Consider the following 23,441-nt stretch of genomic DNA (forward strand, 5'->3'; position numbering starts at 1 on the left):
TCAAGAATTCAAAACAGAAAGGTAGGTGAAAAACTTAACATGTTTATATATATTAAATTACCCTTCTAGAAGATGATTAGTATTCTAAAACTTAGAATACAGCTACTGCAATATCATAATTTATACTAATTACATTTAAACCCTTCATATGTATTGTTTTCTGATTAACGTTCTCATAAAATGTTGCCTATGTAGAAATGTAAATTCAGTAAATACAGTATAAATCTATGATTATTTTAGATTTTAAACTGTACAACATACATACTCTTAAAGGACCCTTTACTTGGTCATCTTGTACCAATTGTGTGGTATTATCCTGTTTCAGGAGTACCTGAAAAACATTTTGCACAATAATTTGCATATTACTTTTAAAACAAATACATTTATAGTAACACTATAACAATAATGTCTTTAATTTATGCTTTCTTAGCACCATGTGGTGACCCCTGCTATAATACTTATTACATTCTCTTATTAACTGTGAGCTCCTTGAGGGTTGAGTCTTCCCTTCATTGCTATATCCCCAACAGTTAGCAAGTGTCAATGCATATTATCAGCACTTAATAACTGTTTACTAAATGAATGAACTATATAATAATCTGTAATGATTACTGTAAAAAAATACTGCCTTAATTGCTTTTTATCAAGTCACAAAAGGTTCTGATTGCCACCAAGTACACAAAGAAAAACAACAGTATCAAACTGTATTGCCTATATGAAAGGTAAACAAATTAAAACCAGAACTCTGATCCTTTATAAAGTGAAGCTAAGCAATAATCATAATATGCACTGATACAAACAAGTGCTCCCTTCTATTACACATCTAAAGACATAGAGTAACCATCCATAACAGATGGCTGGTTACTATGGTCCAAATAATAGATGGTCCAAATAAATTCAAAATCTAGGTAATGTATGATAAGACCTCCTAAAACAATCATTGTATTAATTTTAAGTAAATAAGAGCCACAATACCAAATTTGAATTGTTAAAGAATCCCAAATAGAGTAATGAAATCCTATACAGCTGACATGATAAAAACACTGTATGAAACAAAAAGAGATGAATGTCAATTGACATCCTATCCTAATAATACTTGAAGGTTCATCAAGAAAATTGAAACATAAATTTTATAATAATCATAGATACATCTATTTACCCTACAAATCACACTCCTCTAGTCAATGTTTCTCAAACTTTTTTTTTTTTTTTTTTTAGACAGGGTCTCAACCTCCGTTTCCCCAGCTCAAGCAATTCTCGTGCCTCAGCCTCCCAGGTAGCTGGGATTACAGGCGTGCATCACCATGTCTGGCTAATTTTTTGTATTTTTACTAGAGACAAGGTTTCAACATTTTGGCCAGGTGGGTCTCAAACTTCTAGCCTCAAGTGATCTGCCCACTCTGGCTTCCCAAAGTGCCGGGATTACAGGCATGACCCACCGTGCCCAGCCTGATTCTTAAACTTTTAACATCCATCAGAAATATTTAAAGGGCCTATTAAAACACAATTACTGGATCTTACCCCCAGAGTTGCTGATGAAGTAGATCTGGGGTGGGGAAAATTTGCATTTGGAACAAGTTCCCAAGTAAGGCTGATACTGCTGGTCTGGGGCGACCCTTTAGGAATCACTGCTCTAGTTCACTGATTCATTCAACAAATTTTGAGTGTCCACTATGTATCAGGCACTACTCTATGTGTTGGGCATAGAACAAGTCAGACATTTTCTCATTTTATGGTGCTTAATTATGGTAGGAAAACATCAGATATATAAGTGAATAAAGCAAACTGCAATACAGCATGATCCAATACCAATGACAATAATTTTATGACTGGCACAGTAAAAAAATCTGGAAGACCACATCAAATCTCTTTGGAGTCGTATCAAGGAGGACTTTCACAGTGTTACCACCGCAGGATGACTGTAGTTAACAATGCTATATGACATGGTTTCAAACGGCTAAGAGGAGGATACTGAATATTCCCAACACAAAGAAATGAAAAATGTCTGAGATGATGGATATGCAAACTATCTTGATTTAATCACCATACATTGTATGTATCAAAACATGACTATGTAGCCTATGAATACGTAAAATCATTATTCATCAACTTAAATAAAATTTTTTAAGGAGGACTTCATGAACTATATGATGTACCTCTATAATGTTAAAAATGTTTGTAATAAGCATAGGAGGTATCTAAGTATAAAGTAACAAAGACTATTAAAAATATATTTAGATAAGAAAATTACTGGCAGGAACCACCAAAAAAAAAAGTTATTTCAGAGCAAAAGCATCTTAAAAAAAAATTTTTTTTGAGACACGGTCTTGCCCTGTCATCTGGCCTGGAGTGCAGTGGCACAATCACAGCTCACTGCAGACTTTACCTCCCAGGCTCAAGCAATTCTCCCACCTCTGCCTCTAGAGTAGCTGGGACCACAGGTGCCTGCCACCACACATGACTAATTTTTTTATTTTTTTTTCTGGACAGACAAGGTCTCACTATGTTGCCCAGGCTGGTCTTGAATTCCTTGGCTCAAGCAATCCCCCCACTCAGGCTTCCCAAGTGCTGGGACTGCAGGTGTGAGCCACTTCACACAGCCAAAAATATACACATATATTTTTAGTCTCCCTCTGTCACCCAGGTTGGAGTGCAGTGGTGCGATTTTGGCTCACTGCAATCTTCACCTCCTGGGTCCAAGTGATTCTCCTGCCTCAGCCTCCCGAGTAGCTGGGACTACAGGTGTGCACCACCATGCCAGGTTAATTTTTTTATTTTTTGGAGATGGAGTCTCGCTCTGTTACCCAGGCTGGAGTGCAATGGCATGATCTTGGCTCACTGCAACCTCCGCCTCCCGGGTTCAAGCAATTCTCCTGCCTCAGCCTCCTGAGTAGCTGGGATTACAGGAGCCTGCCACCACACCCAGCTAATTTTTGTATTTTTAGTAGAGACGGGATTTCACCATGTTGGTCAGGCTGGTCTCGAACTCCTGACCTCAGGTGATCCACCCACCTCAGCTTCCCAAAGTGCTGGATTACAGGCGTGAGTCACCGCGCCTGGTCTAATTTTTGTATTTTTAGTAGAGACAGGGTTTCGCCACATTGGCCAGGCTGCTCTTGAACTCCTGGCCTCAAGTGATCTGCCCACTTTGGCCTCCCAAATTGCTGGGATTACAGGCATGAGCCACTATGCCCAGCCACAAAATAAACTTTTTAAATGCTTTTTTACACTGTCTTGAAAACATAATTCCTGTTGTATTTGTATTGTCCTAAACACTGAAATTGTCTCTACCTGAACATTAAATGAGGGGAGAAAATAGATTACAGTCCAAGTACGCTACCACAAATAGTTAAGATCCAAATGACAGGAAATATCATGAGCATGGTATTTTGATGGTAGCATTTTGGAATAATTTCTCCTTTTGAGTTCTTTATTTCTTGATTTTTGATGTGCTTTTCCTGTAAGTTTGGTTTATAAAGGGTTTTCATATAATGACTCAATAAAATGCTGATTTGCAATCTCTCTCTCCCCAAATTTCTTCAATCTAGAGTTAATAAAACTATTGCATAAAAACAAATATTACCTTAACTTTCACCAGCCTTTTCACAGTCTTAATCTTTGCCTCACAGAAGGCACCTCGGTACTTGGCACTGACATCAGTTCCCACTGTCAGGTAGGCAGGCTCATCCGCCGCCTGGTGAAAGGAACATAAACTGTGAATGTTATTACTATGCCTCCCTACTCCAACCTCAAGTCTCATTAAAAGGTTGTGTTTGAAGCATTAAGAATATTAAAATGACTTGCTTATTAATATCATTGAAAATTTGAAAAATATCCTAAACACTTGATTAGCAACCTTTCATTTTATAGACTGATGTCCTGATATGATAAAATGTTTTAAAGTTGTAATTCAAAATTATCAGTGAGTAAATATAATGTTTTTTCTCCAGATACAAAATTTTTCAAAAATTCTATTATATAAGCAGAAAGATAAGAAAAAAAAACAGAAAAAATATTTCATATTACACACATCATAAAACTAAGTTATTCATTTATAGCTTCCTGAAATTTTTCAAATTAAAAGAAATATTGCTACTAATATTAACATTAACAATACATAATTGTTTATTGACATAGCCACATAAAGGTAACATCTTTACATAAGGAAAGTATCATTTGGAAAATTCATTTGCTAAAAGCTGCACTTGAAAGGTTTTAAGTCTGAATTCAGCCGATGAATGCAGATACGAACTGATGGCTCAAGGCTTGTAGGCGTACCTAGTTTACCACACTAATCTTCTTAGTATAAAAAAATAAGCGTTACTAAGAAACATCTACTTTCAGCAAATGGACATGACCAGAATGATACACAGAAAGATGTAAGAAATGTCACTCTACCACTCATTTTAATTTTTACAGTAACAGGATGATTGCTATCTCAATCTGTCATTTCACCTTTTTTTTTTTTGGAAGTTAAAGTGTATCCATACAAGTTCAGCTTGACGTTGTTAAGTGCAAAGTTAACAGTGTACACTTTGGAGATACGTTTTTAAGTAGAAAATGATTTTTTGTTTTCTAATAAGTTTTCCCAAGTAATATTAAAGAAGGTTAAATATGTCATTTACTTCGAGAAAATAGAAAATCACGAGAAAGTTTGGGAAAATGCCATATTTCAGAGCTTAATACACTGAAACAGTAAGTAAGACAGGAATTGGGTACCTTTTAAAGTAAGTGCATTCACAAAAAATACAAATTGAATAGGAATGCTTTTGGCAAATAAAAATCTGACCTGAAACATTCAATGGCCACAGCATTCAAGAACGCTATATGAGATCCTTTCCCTTTAACCATCCACATACTGATATTTGCAGTCATCCTCAGTAGAATATATATCTTTTTAGGATAAGTATATGTTTTAAAATACTTACTGGAAAGATTTAACTAAAACTATTATTATAGTTCAACTTCAAATATTTTAGCCACATAAGTTCACTTTACACACAGAAGAAATGATACCTTCATTACTTAATCCACGTATTCTTTCTTTTAGAAAATCGCATTGCCACTGGGGAAGAAAAAAATTTACAAAAAATCCCCCAAAGAACCAAAGCAGGACAAAAGCTTTACTTCTGCAAAGGTTGCTGCCAACACAGGAAGTGTTTAAAAATACTATCCGAATGGACAACAATTGAAAGGCTGCACCAGCCTTTCCAAAGTACTGCTACAGAGAGGGCCCAAACTCCGCATTTAGACACACAGATCATTTCTCACCCATTCAACACATCCTCCTATGCCGAAACTGCTGATCAGTAGGAACATCAATTTTGAGTAGCAAAACAAATGACATTCCACGGCACTAGCCTTACGACTGGCAGTGTCCAGGGCGCGAGGATCGGGGCAGCGTTGACTCCACTTACCTTCATTTTTGTTGGTGATCTGTGGGGTTCCAGCTCAGCGAGCTATCTTCGCAGTCGCTAGAACTACGGGGAGGGGGAAAGACAGGCACAGACAGAATCAGTCAACTGCGGGGAGCGACCAAAGGAAAGAAAGTAAACAAACGCCAGCGGGGAGGGGCAGAATCCTCACCAGCCAAGGGACAAGACCCCTTACGAGGGCAGCCAGGACGCAGGAGCTGAGGGGGCAGCGAGAACCCCACGCGCGCCAAAGGGCAGCCCGTTCCGCCCCGGAGCTCGCCAGCGGCCCACCGCGCCCCCGCCTCGCTGGCCACTTTGACCTGGAATGCTCAACTCGGAGCCCCAGGACAGATAGCTCCGGAAAAGGCCAGGGCTCCGTTCGGGGTTCCCCAGGTCCCCCGCGGAGGCGACCGCCGAGCCTCCGCTCCGCTGTCCCCCGGATACCCCGACTTCGGCCCGCGCCCCGCCTCCGCCGCTCGGCCCCCTCGGCCCGCCCCGGGCCCGCGGTGGCGGCAGCGGAGTGTCACGGCGCCATTGCTCTCCTTCCTTCGCTCTGCATCATGTCAGAAAGGAGAAGCGCTCCCTCACCCAAAGGGGCAGGGGCCGCGGCCTTCAGCCGGGAGCCGCCAGAGCCCCGGGGGACCCGCGGGGGAGGGGGCGGGGGGCGGAGGGGAGGAGGAGGGGAGGTGGCCCGGACAGGGTGTGGGAGGGGAGGGGAGCCGCACCGCAGCAGCCGCTGCCTCCTCCCAGCGCCCGCCTCAACTTTTTGTACAGCCTAGAGAGGTATCAGCTCGCAGCCCCTCGAGTCCTGCCACGGACTCCGCAGAGGTGGACGCGCCGCGGAGTTGGGGGACGGCTCCCCCAAGCAGCCCGCTCTTCACCGCGCGGAAGCAAACTTAGCGGCGCGGCCAGCCCCACAGCCATTTTCCCGGGAACCCGGGGAAGCGGACGAGGAGGCGGCTGCAGCTGCGGCGGCGGTTCCTGCAGTTGCTGCCGCTGGTCAATGGCTGGCCCCTTCCCTTGCGCTCGCCGCGCCACTTGCTTAGCATCCCTCTCCCCACCTCCAAAGCTTCCAACTGCACCGGGACCCCGGGCAGCAGCAGCTGCTGCTACTGCTGCTTCGTCCATTCAGTATCCCCCGATTCCCCTCTCCCCACCTACCAACTGCGGGTGAAGTGCGCGCTGTCAGCTCCAGAGTCCTCCTCCTCTCTGACCTCCGTGGGCCCCCGTCCGGGCAGCACCACTCCCAGCCGCGGCTGCAGTTCCTGCGCCCCGTTCCCCACTCGCCCCGATTTACTGCCACAATCCACCAAATAACAAGCTGTTGAGCAGACTCGCTTCTACACGAACTCCTATTGGCTGCTCATGACGCCGAAGCGCTTCGGATAGGACCTCGCTACCTGCCGTCCTCATTGGATGTAGCTGTGAAACTTCATGGATTGGTGAGAAAAACAGCAGGTAGGACATCTTCCACTTATGATTGGCTTTTCCCGAAGACCAACGTTATTGGAGAGTTGGTTATTGAGTAAGCAAGTCCTGAGAAATGATTGGTAGAGACGACTACGGACGTGCTTGGCTGGACACTGATTGGTGAATTGAGGGGTCAGGAAGAGCAGTTCGACACGAGGATTGGCGGCGGAGTGTCCCATGGAAACGGAACTCAGAATTGCAGCCAGGGGCTTGCACGGGGGCGGGGCAGGGTCTTTCCAAAGCGCCTGCGCTAAACCAGCTTCTCGGCGCCATTTTGTCTCGGCAGCGGTGGCCGTAGCTCCATCGCATTTTATGTTTCTGGCGAGAAGGGAACGGAGTTTTCATCAGGTAGATTGGTTTTTGTGCGGCCGTCCTCCACCGTTTCCTCCAGGACAGCACCTAGTAGTGGCCGGAGGAGTCTCAGAGCTGTCAGAAAGGTCAGTTGGAGGCTATGGTTGTCCGATTGACTTGGGGGATGGCGCAGCCCTAGCGGCACCGGCACCGGAAGTGAAGGGGCCGCAGGCAGCCATGGTAAAGTTCTCCCTGCGGCGAGGTGGGGAGAAGGGGCGGGATGAATGGGGGCGAGGCTTCCTCTCCCGCCGAGAGAATGAGGTGGAGGAGAGGCAAACGTCTTTCTTGGAGGTTCTCTTTTGGGCTTTCGAGAATGTGAGAGATTTTCTGGATTCTGTCCCACTGCAGTCTTTCCTGTCTTTGGAAGTGCATTTCGGGGACTTGCCATGTTCTCCACCTGATTGGCACCAGCTGTGGGAGCCTTAGTTAAGACAGGGAAGTGGTTCTTAAAAGCATCCTGCATGGTTAGAGGTTTCCGCGTGCTCCTCACGGGGTAAAACCTATGAGGAAACTGGAGAAAGCGCTGGCTTTCTGGATGCTGAGGAATTTACTTGCCAGCACAGACGCTGCTTCTGTGATCTTAGACAAGCGTCTGTCACTCTGCACGAGGCTTATGCTACTTTTTGAAAGCAAACAGTTTCGCAGGGACTGAAAACATCTTAGACAAAAGGACGTCCCCGATAAGATAGACGTTGATCTTGTTCTGTTAAACGAAACAGACACATATTTTTAAATAGTGGAATTGGAGTGTAAATTGACTAGTTTTATAGAATGGAGTAATTTTTAAAATGTGACATGTCAGTAATCCACGTGGACTAAATTTTCTCAGTAAGAAAACAACTAGGCAGAATCTGTTTTTTATTCGTAACAGTAATTTTGCTCAAAAGTATTCATAAAAACGTGAAATGCATGTTGGCATTTCTAGTGAGTGACCTAGTCACACTGGATAGATCCTAATAGTTACCCTCAATACCTCTGTTTTAAACCCTACTGCTATATTGGTGGGGCCCATGACTAGAAAATGATTGTGTGACTTAACAATTACTGGGTTTTTTGGCAGTTGTGCTGAAGAAAACAAAACATCTCGGTGATTACTGAGATGAGTCATAATGTCTAAAAATCGTTACAATTGCGGGGGACCCCTGGAAAAACTTTCTATGGATTAGTAAAGGAATACCAGAATGGGAAGAAGGGTAGTTGAAAGATGTTTCGTTTGGTCAGATTCAAATGAGTCTGTATAATTAGCTTCCTGGTGTAATATTTTAGAATGAAATCCCCAAATTAGGACATCCTTATGGACTTGTTTACCCATTTACGTGGTTCTCATTTCTGGACTTTGATGTACCTAATGTTTTTGTTATAAAACATTAGGCGTATTTTTGTGATTTCCTCCCCCCGACCTGCCTATTTAAAAAGTGCTTATATAGAAAAGATCTTGTAAATAGGAGTGTTTAGGAGTGAAGCAGTTTTGTTTGTTTGTTTGTTTTTTTTTTGAGACAGAGTCTCTCTCTGTCATCCAGGCTGGAGTGCAGTGGCACAATCTCGTAGGAGTGAAGCAGTTTTTTAAAAGACCTTATAAAACAATATATTACTGAACTTTCTAGGTGGTAAGCATCCATAATTCCACTATCAAAGTTTAAACTGTTATTATCTAATCCAAATAATGCATGGACATTTGGAAATTACTAAAAAGCCCAAAGAAGAATACAAAAATCTCTTCCCTCCTCCAAAAGATAGTTACAGTTTATACTGTAGTTATATATTATACAAAAGGCTTTGTCTTTTTTGTTGGTTTTGTTTTACAGAATATTCTAGTGTTGTTCATTTTCTTACCATCTATTTTTCTTTATAGAAAACATTGGGAACATTGGAAATATTTTATTGTAAAGCATCTTTTATGTCTTCATAGTGTTTTGTGGGATAAATATACCATAATTTATGTAACGTTTATTTTTCTATAATGGCAGTAATATGTCAGTGAATATCCTTGTACATGTTTTGCAAAATATTGTGTCTAAGAAGGTCGTTGCAAAAGTAATCGTGGTTTTTGCATTATTGGAATTTGCCATTTGATGTTGGACTATATTGTTAAATAAATGTGGTTATGTTATACATCATTTTAATGGGCATTTCTCGCTTTGTTTTTTTGGTAATGACTTACTACTTGCTGTTTATTTCATGTTTATTTTATTGTATTTTATTTTTGAGACAGAGTCACACTCTGTTGCCAGGCTGGAGTCAGTGGCACGATCTCGGCTCACTACAACCTCTGCCTCCCAGATTCAAGCGATTCTCCTGCCTCAGCCTCCCGAGTAGCTGGGACTACAGGCGCATGCCACCACACCGGCTAATTTTTTGTATTTTTAATAGAGAAGGGGCTTCACCATGTTAGCCACGTTGGTCTCGATCTCCTGACCTCATGATCTGCCTGCCTCGGCCTCCTAAAGTGCTGGGATTACAGGCGTGAGCCACGTGCCCAGACTTCATGTGTATTTTAGACAATGAAAATGATATTAGACAAGCAAATTCGAGCAGTTTTCCTTTTTGAGTTAAAAATGGGTTGTAAAACAACGGACACCATATCAGCAATGCATATGATTCAGGAACTGTTAACTTACAGTGCAGTGGTGATTCAAGAAGTTTTTCTTCTTGTTGTTTTTTGAGATGGAATCTTGCTCTTTCAGGCTGGAGTGCAGTGGCATAATCTTGGCTCACTGCAACCTCTGCCTCCTGGGTTCAAGCCATTCTCCTGCCTTAGTCTCCCCAGTAGCTGGGATTACAGGCACGTACCACCGCTCAGCTAATTTTTGTATTTTTAGTAGAGACTGAGTTTCACCATCTTGGCCAAGGCTGGTCTTGAACTCCTGACCTTGTGATCCGCCTGTCTCGGCCTCCCAAAGTGCTGGGATTACAGGCTTGAGCCGCTGTGCCTGGCAGGTTCAAGAAATTTTGCAAAGGGGAGGAGAGTCTTGAAAAGCAGGAGCGTAGTGGCTGGTCGCCAGAAGTTGATAACTACGAGTTGAGAGCAATCAGCGAAGCTGATCCTCTTACAACTACTTGAGATGTTGCTGAAGAACTCAATGTGGACCATTCTACAGTCCTTCAGCATTTGAAGCAAATTAAAAAGTGAAAAAGCTCGGTAAGTCGGTGCCTCATGAACTGACTGAAAAAAAAACTCATTGTTTTGAAGTGTCGTTTTCCCTTATTTTATGCAACAACAAACCATTTCTTGGTCAGATTGTGATGTGCGAGAAAATGTGGATTTTATACGACAACTGGTGATGGCCAGCTCAGTAGATGGACAGAGAAGATGCTCCACAGCACTTCCCAAAGCCAAACTTGCACCAAAAAAAGGTCATGGTCACTGTTTCGTGGTCTGCTGCTGGTCTGATCCACTGTAGCATTCTGAATCCCGGCGAAACCATTACGTCTGAGAAGTATGGTCAGCAAATCAATGAGATGCACCAGAAACTTCAACGCTTGCAGTCAGCATTGGTCAACAGAAAGAGGCCCAGTTCTTCACAATGCCCTTCCGAATGTTGCACAACCAGTGCTTCAAAAGTTGAACAAATTGGGCTATGACATTTTGCCTCATCCGCCATATTCACCTGACCTCTCTCCAGCCGACTACCACTTCTTCAAGTATTGTGACACCTTTTTGCAGGGAAAACACTTCCACAACTAGCAGGATGCAGACAATGCTTTCCAAGAGTTCGTCAAATCCTGAAGCATGGATTTCTACGCTACAGGAATAAACAAACTTAAAAATGTGTTGATTGTAATGGTTTCTATTTTGATTAATAAAGATGTGTTTGAGCGTAGTTATAATGATTTAAAATTCACGGTCTGAAACAGCAATTATTTTTCCACGAACGTAAATGTTGAATTTTAGATGCTGAAATTTCGGGGCATCTAAATCTTCCTTCACACCCCTGATTATTTTTGGAATAAACTCCCAGAAGTGGAAGTACAAGGCTGAAGGCCTGGTGTGGTGGCTGAAGCCTGTAATCCCAGCACTTTGGGAGACTGAAGTGAGCAGATGGCTTGAGCCCAGGAGTTTGGGACAACATGGTGAAACCTCATCTCTACAAACAGTGTGAGAAATCAGCCAGCATGGTGGCGTGCACCTGTGTTCCCCACTAATCAAAAGGCTGAGGTGGGATGATCACCTGAGTCCAGGAGATCAAGGCTCCAGTGAACCATGATTGTGCCACTGAACTCCAGCCTGGGTGACAGTGAGACTTCATCTCAAATATGTAGATGTGTGTGTGTGTGTGTGTGTGTGTATATATACACAAACGTATATGTGTGTATATATGTGTATATGTGTGTATATATACGTGTATATGTGTATATGTACATATGAATGGATTATGTATTTAACACTAGGGATGCTTGTATGGTCCATCAGAAAGCTTTTTTTTCTTACTGCACTTACATTTGTTTTCCTTTTTATTACTGCCCCGCCCCCCAAAAAATTTCTGGTCTGTCTTTAGCTTTATTTCTGAACATTTTCTCTTGGACCTCTCTTTCTTCAAGTAGAAATAATCGGCTGGGCGTGGTGGCTCATGCCTGTAATCCCAGCACTTTGGGAGGCCGAGGCGGGTGGATTACCTGAGGTCAAGAGTTCAAGACCAGCCTGACCAACATGGAGAAACCCCGTCTATACTAAAAATACAAAATTAGCCCGGCGTGGTGGCGCATGCCTGTAATTCCAGCTAATTGGGAGGCTGAGGCAGGAGAATAGCTTAAACCTGGAAGATGGAGGTTGTGGTAAGCTGAGATCGTGGAATTGCACTTCACCCTAGGCAACAGGAGCAAAACTGTCTTAAAAAAAATAATAATAGCAGTCTTTAAGTTACACATACCATAAAATATATGAGAATTTTTCTTGGACCCTAGGAGTGATTTTTTTTTTCACTTTAATTTTTTTTTTTTTTTTTTTCACTTTAGGTGAGCATTTGTACAGTGAAACATTTTGCTACACAGAAGTGATGTTTAGGAATACTAACAAATTATTTTCATGGTCTAGTTAGTTGTGTTTAACTACTTTGTGTTTCCCTGTAGTCTTCTCTAAAGTTTCCCCTTCTTGTGTGTATTCATTCTCTCAGTGCTTTTGTAGCCTGATAGGACCCCCTGTACGTGTGCCTCTTTGCATTTATTTGACTCTTCCCAAATTTGAAATTCTGTTCCCAGAAAGCAGCAACTGTTTTATTTAATCACTGTTAGGTTCCCCCACCTGATAGGTGCTCTGTTGTAGATACTTCTTTTAAATCTGTGTGCACATTTGTATACAAAATGCGAAATAAGCCAACTTAACATCTTTTGTTTTCTTAGGTTTTGTTGTTGTTGTTGTTGTTCGGGTTTGTTTTGTTTTTGAGACAGGATCTTGCCCTGTCACCCAGGCTGGAATGCAATGGCACGATCATAGCTCATTGCAGCCTCAAACTCATGGGCTCAAGGAATCCTCCTACTTTGGCCTCCCGAATAGCTGGGACTACAGGTGTATGCCATCAGGCCCGGCTAAATTTTTTTTTTTTTTTTTGGTAGAGATGGGGTTTTGTTAGTTGCCCAGGCTTGTTTTTTCAACATAATAATAATTCTTTCTTGAAAATTAATGTTTCACAGATGCTGTCTTAACCTTAAAATTTTAAAATATTCCAGATACTTAGCTTAATACCAAACTGATTTGTAATTGCTAATAAAATGTAGATTTAGAGGACCATTAAGAATGTATCATGCTCACTTTGGCAGCTCACCTACTAAAATTGGAACCATATGGAGATTAGCATGGCCTCTGTGCAAGGATGACATAAGAAGCATTCCATTTAAAAATAAAAAAAAGTAAAGAATGTATCAGAGTATTAGTTTCTTCAGACCTCTTTTTGTTCTCCAATCCCTCTTTAAGTATTTTATAATATCTTAATGGTAACTATAGATGAATATTAGTAATTACCAGACAATGTTTTGGGTATAAATGAGTGAAATTATGATGTAATTGTATTTTTGTAATCAGTTAAATGAGCCCAAACTAATAGGAGTCATAATTATCAGCTTTTTAATGTTTCTGTGACATAAGGCTATATTAAAGAATGTTTTATTTCTTTGATAAGAGTTTGAACAATAATACATAATTAGCTTCCCAATGTATTTTAGATCGAAATCTCAAAGTTAGTACATTCTTACGGATTCGTGTGCCCATTTGTGGTTTCCAGTTTTAAGTACTTGATATTTTTATCACAGAACACCATGAACATGTGTGTGATTTTTTTTTAACCAGTCTTATAAATGAGAGTGTTTAGGAAGGAAGCAAATTTGTGTGTGTGGTTTTTTTTAATCAACAGTCTGTATTCTGAACGTCTGAGCTGTAACATACTCAAAATTTTTAAAGTCTTTTGTCTTTTAGAATAAGACTGATTTGATGGGAAAATTAAGCAAATGCTCCAGTTTGAAAAACCTGGATCTGCGATCTGTTTGTGGTAAGTAATTTTACTTAGCTACTCTTAGGTAATCAAGACAGGTCATGTTGCTCGTGTGTCTGTGTCTGTATCTGTGTATCTTTTGAAAAATGATAACTGGGCATGGTGGCTAACGCCTGTAATCCCAGCATTTTGGGAGGCAGAGGCGGGCGGATCACCTAAGGTCAGGAGTTCGAGACCAGCCTGACTAACAAGGTGAAACCCCGTCTGTACCAAAAATACAAAATTAGCTGGGCATGGTAACACATACCTGTAACCCCAGCTACCCGGGAGGCTGAGGCAGGAGAATCACTTGAACCCAGGAGGCGGAGGTTACAGTGAGCTTAGGTCGCGCCACTGCACTCCAGCCTGGGCAACAAAAGTGAGACTCTGTCTCAAAAAAAAAGAAAAAATATATAGAATTCATTCAACTGTGCAATTGTTTCTGTACACCTGCGTGTATATTGAGAAGTGGAAATGATTGCTGTGTTGAATGTAGCAGCTTTCCTAAAGATTTAGTTATTTTATGGAAAGTTACATAGTTTACTTATTTTGTAACCAAAAGAGACTTTGCAATTTCTATATTGTCTTTTGCACTATTCAGTTTTTATTTATTTATTTATTTTTTGAGACGGGGTCTCGCTCTGTCCCCCAGGCTGGAGTGCAGTGGCATGATCTTGGCTCACCACAACTTCCACCTCTCAGGTTCAAGTGATTCTCCTGCCTCAGCGTCCTGGGTAGCTGGGACTACAGGTGCACGCCACCACGCCTGGCTAATTTTTGTACTTTTAATAGAGATAGGTTTCACCATATTGGCCAGGCTGCTCTCGAACTCCTGACCTCGTGATTCACTCGCCTCATCTCCCAAAGTTCTGGGATTACAGGGATGAGCCACTGCGCCGGCACCGTGTCAGATTTATCTGCTGATTTTATGGCCACATAGAGTCATAGATAATGGTTCGTATAATTCAAACTGGAATGACAGCGTATTTTAGGATTCGGATTCAAGCAAATATGAGTTACATAATGGCTTTCCTACAAGGATCTATGCTCCAGAAGCTTAAGGTCAATAAAAGGGAGAATGTAATTACACGTGTGGAAAGTTAATCTAAATAGTTATTTCAAAAGATTTAAGCAATCTGTATAACCTTATTTATAGACTTAAATGGCTCCTGATAATAGATTTGTCAAAGTTCTGTATACAATCAGATTTAGTGGTTCTTTTCAAAGAGACAAATTGCTTTAGAAAGCAGAGCAGAAAAGAAATTTATAATGGTGGCTTTTCAAGGATAGCGAGATATAATGTGTAAAAGTAGAAGGAGAGAAGACATTCTAATTGGATGAAAGGTTGTGAGCAAGAATACAAGGAAATAGGTATTTGGGACAGAGGGTAAACCAGCTCAGAAAGGATGATTGGCTGAAGATTATGTAGGGAAAATTGTGTGTGGTCAACCTACCCGTTTCTAGAGTTAGCTGCACATCAGAATCCAGTGGGGTATTACAGGGTTCTAGAGGGTCTTGGAAGATTGGGTTTAAGCAGAAATTGACCATTATTTTTGTCTTGTCTTATTTCAAGTTTTACAAATTATAATGGAACTAAAAATAAAATGCAGCCATGCATGATGGCCCACACCTGTAATCCCAGCACTTTGGAAGGCCAAGGTGGGCGGATCGTTTGAGGCCAGGAGTTTGAGACCAGCCTGGCCAATGTGGTGAAACCTCATTTCTACTAAAACTACAAAATTTAGCCTGCTGTGGTGGCACGTGACTGTAATCCTAGCTACTCGGGAGGCTGAGGCAGGAGAACCTGGGAGGTGGAGGTTGCAGTGAGCCAAGATTGCACCACTGCTCTCATGCCTGGGCAACAGAGTGAGACTGTCTCAAAAGAAAAAAGAAATCCCTTTTAATGCCATCAAGAGATTTTTAAAATTTCTTTCCTCCTTGTCTATATGTATTTTCTTTAGTCTTAGAGTAGTTTTTGGTTTTCTTTGTTCCTTTAACATTATAACAAGCGTTCAGTGTAACGGACGGTCTCTATAATGATTTTAATGTCTGAAAATATTCCATCAAGCTTTTTTATCCTTTTCATTTTTCTATTGCATGACTATAGGTTTCATAGTCCTTCAGTATTGTGCTTCAGTTATCTTCTGCATGCATACAGTATTTTCTCTTTTGGACTGTTCTTTTAGGAGTACATTTAAAGAGTCATTGTATGAACATTTTTATGACTCCTGAAACATTGCTGTGTTGTTCTTCAAGGTGCTTATAACTTACACTATCACCCTTCCTGTGAGTTTAGCTAGTGGCATTAAATAATCTATAATTTTCATTTTTACTAATTTAATAGGTGCAAAATATATTGAGCTCTTTTTTTCTTTGTAGTGTTTTTGTTGTGAATTAGTGAAATGGGACCTTGTTCTGTAATTTCACATACTGATTCTTTTACAGGTTGTCTGTTCACATTTCTAATTATGTATTAGAATCTTGATATTTTATTTCTTAATTGGTTGAGTTTATTATATAATAGTAGTAACTTGCTGCACATATTTTCCCATACAGATTTCCCTTTTAGTTACTTTTGCTGAGAGTTTTTGAATAGACACAGAAAGGCATGGCATAAACAAAATACAGTGTTGGAAAATTATTTAGAAACAATGCCCAATGTAACTGAAGAAATGACACAGAAATTGGAAGTAGAGAGACAAGATACTGTTGAAGTGGTATCAGCATGAGATGAAACTAGAGTAGGATCTGGAGAGAAAAAGGAATAGGTGAGCAAGGAATTGTTTTGCGGGGGAGGAAAACTTGACGGCATTTGATCTCTGATTATGGTAAAGAAGAAAGAAAACAAAACATACTCAAGATTTAAGAAAGAGGGAACAAGCAGTACCATTCACTGATTTGGCAAGTCAAGAAAAGCCACTGGTTGGTAAAGATGATGAAATCTGTTTTAAACATGCTAGTTAGAGCTTGAAATGTCCAGTAAGCATTTATTCTTCGTTTTTTCAAAATCTTTGTGGGTTCCTTAATTGGGACAAGGCATTAAGCTGGACCTTACATTGTTTCTAGATTGTGACTTTTAATTCCATTCTATTAGACTTAAGTGTAACTGATAACTTTAGTTCAACTTGAATTAAGAAAAAATAAGTTCAGGAAAACCAGATGATTCTCAAATTAAGGAGAGATTTGTTTTTCATTATTGAAAAAAATACAGTTTTGTGAGAACATAAATTTTCTTGCACCAAAATAAATTCATACTAAATTGTTATAACATGTCTGAACAGGATCTAGTTTGAGGCACTAAGAAAGATAGAACATCAGTTTGCAAAGAGCCCCTATCAGGGCAAAATCAATTCTGCTAAAATTGTAGAAGGACAAACATCAAATTGATGGTGAAAGTTGTGATGTGGAAGAATGGTGAAATCATTGATACTTTACAAATAGTTTATGGGGACAATGCCCCAAATAAATCACTAGCAGTTTACAAATGCATAACTAGTTTAAGATGAAGTGAAGTTTTAGATGAAGCCTGCAGCAGCAGACCAGTCACATTGATTTGCAAGGGAAAAGTTAATCTTGTTTATGCCAACATCTCAATTGGTTCAGCTTACACAATTTTGATGGAAAAATTAAATTTGAGCGAACTTTCCACTCAATGGATGCCACAACTGTACACCCAGATCAGCTGAAGACAAGAGCAAAGCTTTCAATGGAAATTTAAACAAGTGTGATCAAGACCCTAAAGGATTTCTTTGAAGAATTGTAACAAGAGATAGAACATGGCTTTACCAGTACACTTCTGAAGACAAAGCACAGTCAAAGCAATGGCTACCAAGGGGTGGAAGTGGTCCAGTCAAAGCAAAAGCAGGCCGGTCAAGAGCAAAGGTCAAGGCAAAACAGGTTTTTGGAGTGCTCAAATCATTTTGCTTGTTGACTTTCTGGAGGGCCAAGGAACGATAACATCTGCTTATGAGAGTATTTTGTTGAAAAAAATTAGCCAAAGCTTTAGCAGAAAAATACCTGAGAGAGCTTCACCAAAATGTACTCTACCCCAACAATGCAGCCAAGGCCCTTCATCACACTAGGGCAGTTTTGCAAGAATTTTGATGGGAAAATATGAGGCGTCTATCTTACAGTCCTGATTTGGCTCCTTCTGACTTCTTTGATTCCTAATCTTAATTTTTTTTAAGGGCGCCCATTTTTCTTCATTTAATGTAAAAAAGACTGCATTGACATAGCTAAATTCCCAGGACCCTCAGTTCTTTAGGAGTGGACTGAATAACTGGTATTATTGTTTACAAAAGTGCCTTGATTTGGTGGAACTTATGTTGAGAAGTAAACTTTATGTTTTTTATCATTTAATTCTATTTTTCCACAAATTTTTTGAAGTCCCTTCATATATGTATGTTTTAAAAGGGCTCAAATATGTAGAGTGAAATATCTTTCCTTTTCTTCTCTTCCTGAGTGCACTAATTTTTGTGTATTCTGTTTTAGTTTATTTTTAAAATAATGTCTAGAGGGAACAGATATTTTTATGGAACACGAAGTTTAGCCAAGATTCTTTATCTGAAATCCAGGTAAAGGTATTAAATGTCTTGTTTTTATAAATCATTTTTATTTCAACAAAATGTTCAGTATAGGAAATTACTTTTAATAATCATGTCAAAACATGCAGTAGGTGGACTTTTGAGCTAACTCTGGAGAAGGAGCTGGATTTCACCAGTTAGCCTCCTATGGATCTGCCACCATCATCACCCTCCCACCCCACCTCCACTGCCTTTTTTCCCAAGACTTTTTAAAAAACGTTTTATTGGCTGGGCACAGCACTTTGGGAGGCTGAGGCAGGCGTGAGATTGGGAGTTTGAGACCAGCCTGACCAACATGGAGAAACCCCATCTCTACTAAAAATACAAAATTAGCCTGGCATGGTGGCGCATGCCTGTATGTAATCCCAGCTGCTCTGGAGGCTGAGGCAGAAGAACCGCTTGAATCCGGGAGGCGAAGGTCGCGGTGAGCCGAGATTGCGCCATTGTACTCCAGCCTGGCCAACTAGTGAAACTCCATCTCAAAAAAAAAAGCTGGGTGTGGTGGCCCACGCCTGTAATCCCAGCACTTTGAGAGGCCTAGGCAGGCAGATCACCTGAGGTCAGGAGTTCAAGACCAGCCTGGCCAACATGGTGAAACCCCGTCTCTACTGAAAATACAAAAATTAGCTGGGTGTGGTTTCAGGCGGCTGTAATCCCAGCTACTTGGGAGGCTGAGGCAGGAGAATTGCTTGAACCCAGGAGGCGGAAGTTGCAGTGAGCCGAGATGGCACCACTGCATTCCAGCCTGGGCAACAGAGCAAGACCCGTCTCAAAAAAAAAAAAGTTTTATTTGCTGCTCTCTTTCCTGATTTTGTTTTAGAAAAAAGCCAGTCTTTTTCATTATCAATTACATACCAATCACAATATTAAATATATATATTTTTTCTTTTTGATTCCACTTTTTAGTCTGCTTTTATGAAACCTAACTTTTTTGGAATTTTCCTTTTGGGATAGTATGTGAGCTTATGAAATTTGAGCTACTTTTCTTATATTTATCAAGACAATCTTTGATTTGATTTAAATAGGTACTTGAAATTTTTTCTATTGTAGTGCTAGCTTTGAGTTATAAAGATACCTGTTTTCAGATTCAGGAAAAAAATCAGCATATTTAAAAACCTAACATTTGTGCATCAGTTTACAACATTCTGAGTTTTTAATAAATGTGTGGTTATGTGTATGTTTTTATTGCTTCACTTTTTATCTCTTTTGATACCTTTTGTTATTTTTTTCTGATAAAGTATTTACTTAGAAGCATTCAGAGTGTCAACAAAACAGCTGCAACTTTTTTTTTTTTTTTTTTTGCAATTGCAGAGTGGTATTCAGTTAACAGAACAACAATTATTTCGTATAAGCCACATCAGAGACAACTGAAGATGAAAAAACTACCATCCCTGTATATAACTGATTTCTGCTGTGCACCAACAAGAACCTGCTTTAAATTTCCATGCCAATTTACAACCCCCATACTGTACCAGGCAAGGTTAGTGGCTACTGAAAATACCACCAGGACAGGGCTATCTAAAGACACATTTGGTAGTGTGTTAACTATACAAAAAAAGACACTGTACAGTTTAAAACATTTTACACAGCCTTACATTTCAATTTTTTTCTTTAAAAAGAGTGAGTTGTGTACAGGGGAGTTAAATGCTTTATAGACAAAACCACTAAAACCAGCTTATTCATTATCGTCATCCTCTTCATCTTCCTCCTCATCCTCTTCCTCCTCCTCATCCTGTTCATCTTCCTCATCCTTCCTTTTCTTTTTTCAGCCTTGACATCTCCCTTTTTCGCTGCATCAGGCTTTCCTTTAGCTCAGTATGCAGCAGTATCCTTTCTGTATTTTTCCTTCAGCTTTGCAGCCTTCTTTTCATAAGGCCATTTGTCATCTGCAGCAGTGTTAGTCCACATCTCTCCCAGTTTCTTTGCAGCATCACCAGTGGACAGGCCAGGATGTTCTTCCTTTGATTTTTGGGCGATACTCAGGCTGAAGAGAGGCCTCTTGGGTGCATTGGGATCCTTGAACTTCTTTTTTGTCTCCTGTTTAGGAGGAATACGGGTTTTCATTTCTCTTTCATAATGGACCTTGTCCACCTTTGCCATATTTTCAAATTTTCCTTTCTCTTTAGCAGACATGGTCTTCCACTTCCCTGAGCGCTTCTTAGAAAACTCTTTGAGAAGTTTACTGAGGCATCTGGGTGGTGGTGCTTAATGCTCCTCCCAACAAGTTTGCACAAAAAATGCATATGATGACATTTTGTCTCTTGGCTTCTTAGGATCTCCTTTACCCGTGTTCTGTTATTTTTCCTCAGCGAGGCACAGAGTCACCCAGTGCCCATCTGGCTCTCACTTGACACCTTTTATTTTTTAAGGATTCTTAAGTCATTTAGGTTACTTTGTAGGTTTTTCCTGTGCCCCCATAAGAATGATAGCTTTAAAAATTATGCCAGGATGGCAAAGAAGATACTTCTAGCTTTAGAATGTGTAGGTATAGCCAGGATTTTTGTGAGGAGGGGTGATTTAGAGCAAATTTCTTATTCTCCTTGCCTCATCTGTAACATGGGGATAATAATAGAACTGGCCTGACAAGGTTGGAATTAATATTACATGGTAAATACATGTAAAATGCTTAGAATGGTGCCAAGTATTTAGGAAGTACTTGGGTATGAGGTGGTGGTGGTAACATATGTAATACTCTTACATGCATATCATTCCAAGAGAGTTTTAAATGTATACATTTATTGCATTGATATACAGAAATTAAGCATCCAGACTCTTGTCTTGATTCTGAGACCCTACTAAAGTCATATCCACCTCTCTCCAACCTTGTTTTTTACTACTTCCCTTCAAGCATCATATGCTGCAGTCACATTCAACGATCATGATTCTCTTGTACAAGCCATATGTTTTCTCATTTACTTATGTTCATAGTGTTTTCACCGATTTGAATGTTATCCCATCCCCATCTCCCTGTGTTCAAATGCTACCATTTAAGTGAAGTTTTCTGATAGTTCAATACGTAGAACTATATAGGTAATCATCATGTGAATTTGATATTTTCCTCTTACACGATTCTTTACCACTTTCTGTATTGCACTTTAGCCTTTTATTTACATGTCTCTTTCACTGTGTTATGCAATCTTTACAGGCAGAAAACTACCTTTTTCTTTGTAGGTTTAGAACCTATCGTAGGCCTTGGGACTTAGTAGGTATTCATTTGTGTAGTGAAAATTTATAAAAGGTATCGTAAGCTAAAAGGTTATGTTTAATGGACAAATGCATACCAGTAAAAATGTGTTTTGTCAGTGTTTGTACATTCAAGAATGTCCTGGCTAGTCACTTAAAATGAAATCACTTTTTTTAAAAAAGATTGTGTCTACAAATAACCACCAGAGAATGGTTTTTCTGCTTGTTGTTACCTCATTTTTCACAGATCTTCCTAGTAATTATCAGTGGTACAAATTTGGGAAAAGTTCATCCAGGGCTAAGGGTTTGTCACCTGCCAATAGTGGGATAGATAAGCCACGTGGCTCAATAAATTATTGAACCCATAGTCTCACCCTCCAAGTACTTTTCTTTTTTAATCACAATACCATAATGCCTTTAGGCGTGAAACTGGTTATAGCCTGAGAATAGGAACTGGATGAGATATTTCACGAGGACACTTGATCCTTGCTTGCTGTGATATTGCTAAGGGCGTGGCATCATGATTTGGACGAAATGAGAATGGCAGGAATTGGGGAGATAAGTTAAAATATCAGGCTCATAGTAGGCATTCATGGAGTTAAAGCAGTAGTTGTGTGCACTTAGCTCCAAAATTCTCAGAATTTTTACAATAATTCAACAGGAGGTTGGATTGAATAATCACTCTAATACTGAAACACCAGATTTGAAAACCGGATGTTATGTGTTCTACTCATAAGCCTGTTACTCATTGGCTGTGACCTGGGATACATCACTGCTTTTGCTTTTAGAGAATGAGGGTCATTGGGCTAGGTATTTACAGCTCTTAATATTTTAGGGTTGCAGTCTAGCACCATATTTTTAAAACAAGAATTCTCAACTTCTAATATCCACCTTTTCCTTGCAAGGTTAACTTTTTTTAACAAACTGAGAATCAGAAGTCTTAGACATTTACTTGATAATTTTAGCATTTGAGGAATTGGCTGATGTTCCTAGAATCAAATTCTGACAGAAACTTTAATGCCCCCTCTATCTCACTGTTTTTTTACTTAAGAGTTCTGATTGCTTTCATTGGTTGGTAAAACAGATATTTCAAGTAATAGCCACACTGATTAATTTCATTATGGTGACATTTTATTAATGTCATTATAGTGACATTTCAGTTTTATGTGTGTGTCTATGCTGCGCACACACAAAAGTACTACAGTGTGATTCAATATTTTCTTCTGTAATTTATTTGTATAAAAAAATCAGATGTGGGGCCGGGCGTGGTGGCTCACGTCTGTAATCCCAGCATTTTGGGAGGCCAAGACGGGTGGATCATAAGGTCAGAAGTTCGAGACCAACCTGGCCAATATGGTGAAACTCCGTCTCTACTAAAAATACAAAAGTTAGCCGGGCGTGGTGGCGCGCATGTGTAGTCCCAGGCACTTGGGAGGCTAAGCCAGAAGAATCTCTTGAACCCGGGATGTGGAGGTTGCAGTGAGCCGAGATCGTGCCACTGCACTCCAGCCTGGGTACAGAGCAAGACACCATCTCAAAAAAAACAAAAAAAGTTTGATGTGATCCACAGAAGTGGTTTCGTGACTTACTGTAGGTCTGTCTCAGCCAGCTTTGGACGGGGTGAGGAATCAACTAGATAATAACGTTTTAAATTTGTTTGGTACTTTAACATTTGCTGGGCACTTAGATATACTACTACACTTATGTGTAATAGCTTAAAAGTTAGATACAAATTAATCATTACCTGAAAAATTCCTAACAGCAGTGGGTTGAGTGGGAAAAAAGGCATGGAGGATGAATTCATGTTCTTTCTTTTTTTTTTTTTCTTTTTGTTGGCGTTTGGTAGGTTTAATATGTTACTGAGTCTGCCAGTTTAAATAGCCCACTTAGGGAACTTAGGGATTTGTATTTATTTACATTTAGGGTTACCTCAAATCCTATGGCAAGCAAAAAAAATAAAAATAAATCCCCAATTATTT

General features: G+C 40.1%; 1 protein-coding gene and 2 pseudogenes across 5 annotated transcripts in view; 1 reads left to right on the forward strand and 2 right to left on the reverse strand.

The window, feature by feature from the left end:
- The window catches only part of ARID4A (AT-rich interaction domain 4A), a 76,899-nt gene extending 70,149 nt beyond the window's left edge, over positions 1 to 6,750 (reverse strand). For all 5 annotated transcript variants that reach the window (XR_008659472.2, XM_055289235.2, XM_055289234.2 and 2 more), the window contains exons 1-4: positions 6,576 to 6,750; positions 5,418 to 5,480; positions 3,584 to 3,694; positions 266 to 331 (exon numbers count right to left, since the gene is read on the reverse strand). Coding sequence is in view for 4 of the 5 variants with exons in the window: in XM_055289235.2 (XP_055145210.1) it covers positions 266 to 331; positions 3,584 to 3,694; positions 5,418 to 5,423 (183 nt within the window). In the remaining variant the exon portion in view is untranslated. The remainder of the gene's footprint in view (positions 1 to 265; positions 332 to 3,583; positions 3,695 to 5,417; positions 5,481 to 6,575) is intronic.
- Positions 6,751 to 12,973: 6,223 nt separating this feature from the next.
- On the forward strand, positions 12,974 to 13,069 carry LOC129488952 (uncharacterized; annotated as a pseudogene).
- Positions 13,070 to 19,954: 6,885 nt separating this feature from the next.
- On the reverse strand, positions 19,955 to 23,266 carry LOC129488739 (high mobility group protein B1-like; annotated as a pseudogene).
- Between the last annotated feature and the right edge of the window lie 175 nt (positions 23,267 to 23,441).

Source organism: Symphalangus syndactylus, chromosome 8 (assembly GCF_028878055.3).
Source record: "Symphalangus syndactylus isolate Jambi chromosome 8, NHGRI_mSymSyn1-v2.1_pri, whole genome shotgun sequence".
NCBI classification, from domain to species: Eukaryota; Metazoa; Chordata; class Mammalia; order Primates; family Hylobatidae; genus Symphalangus; species Symphalangus syndactylus.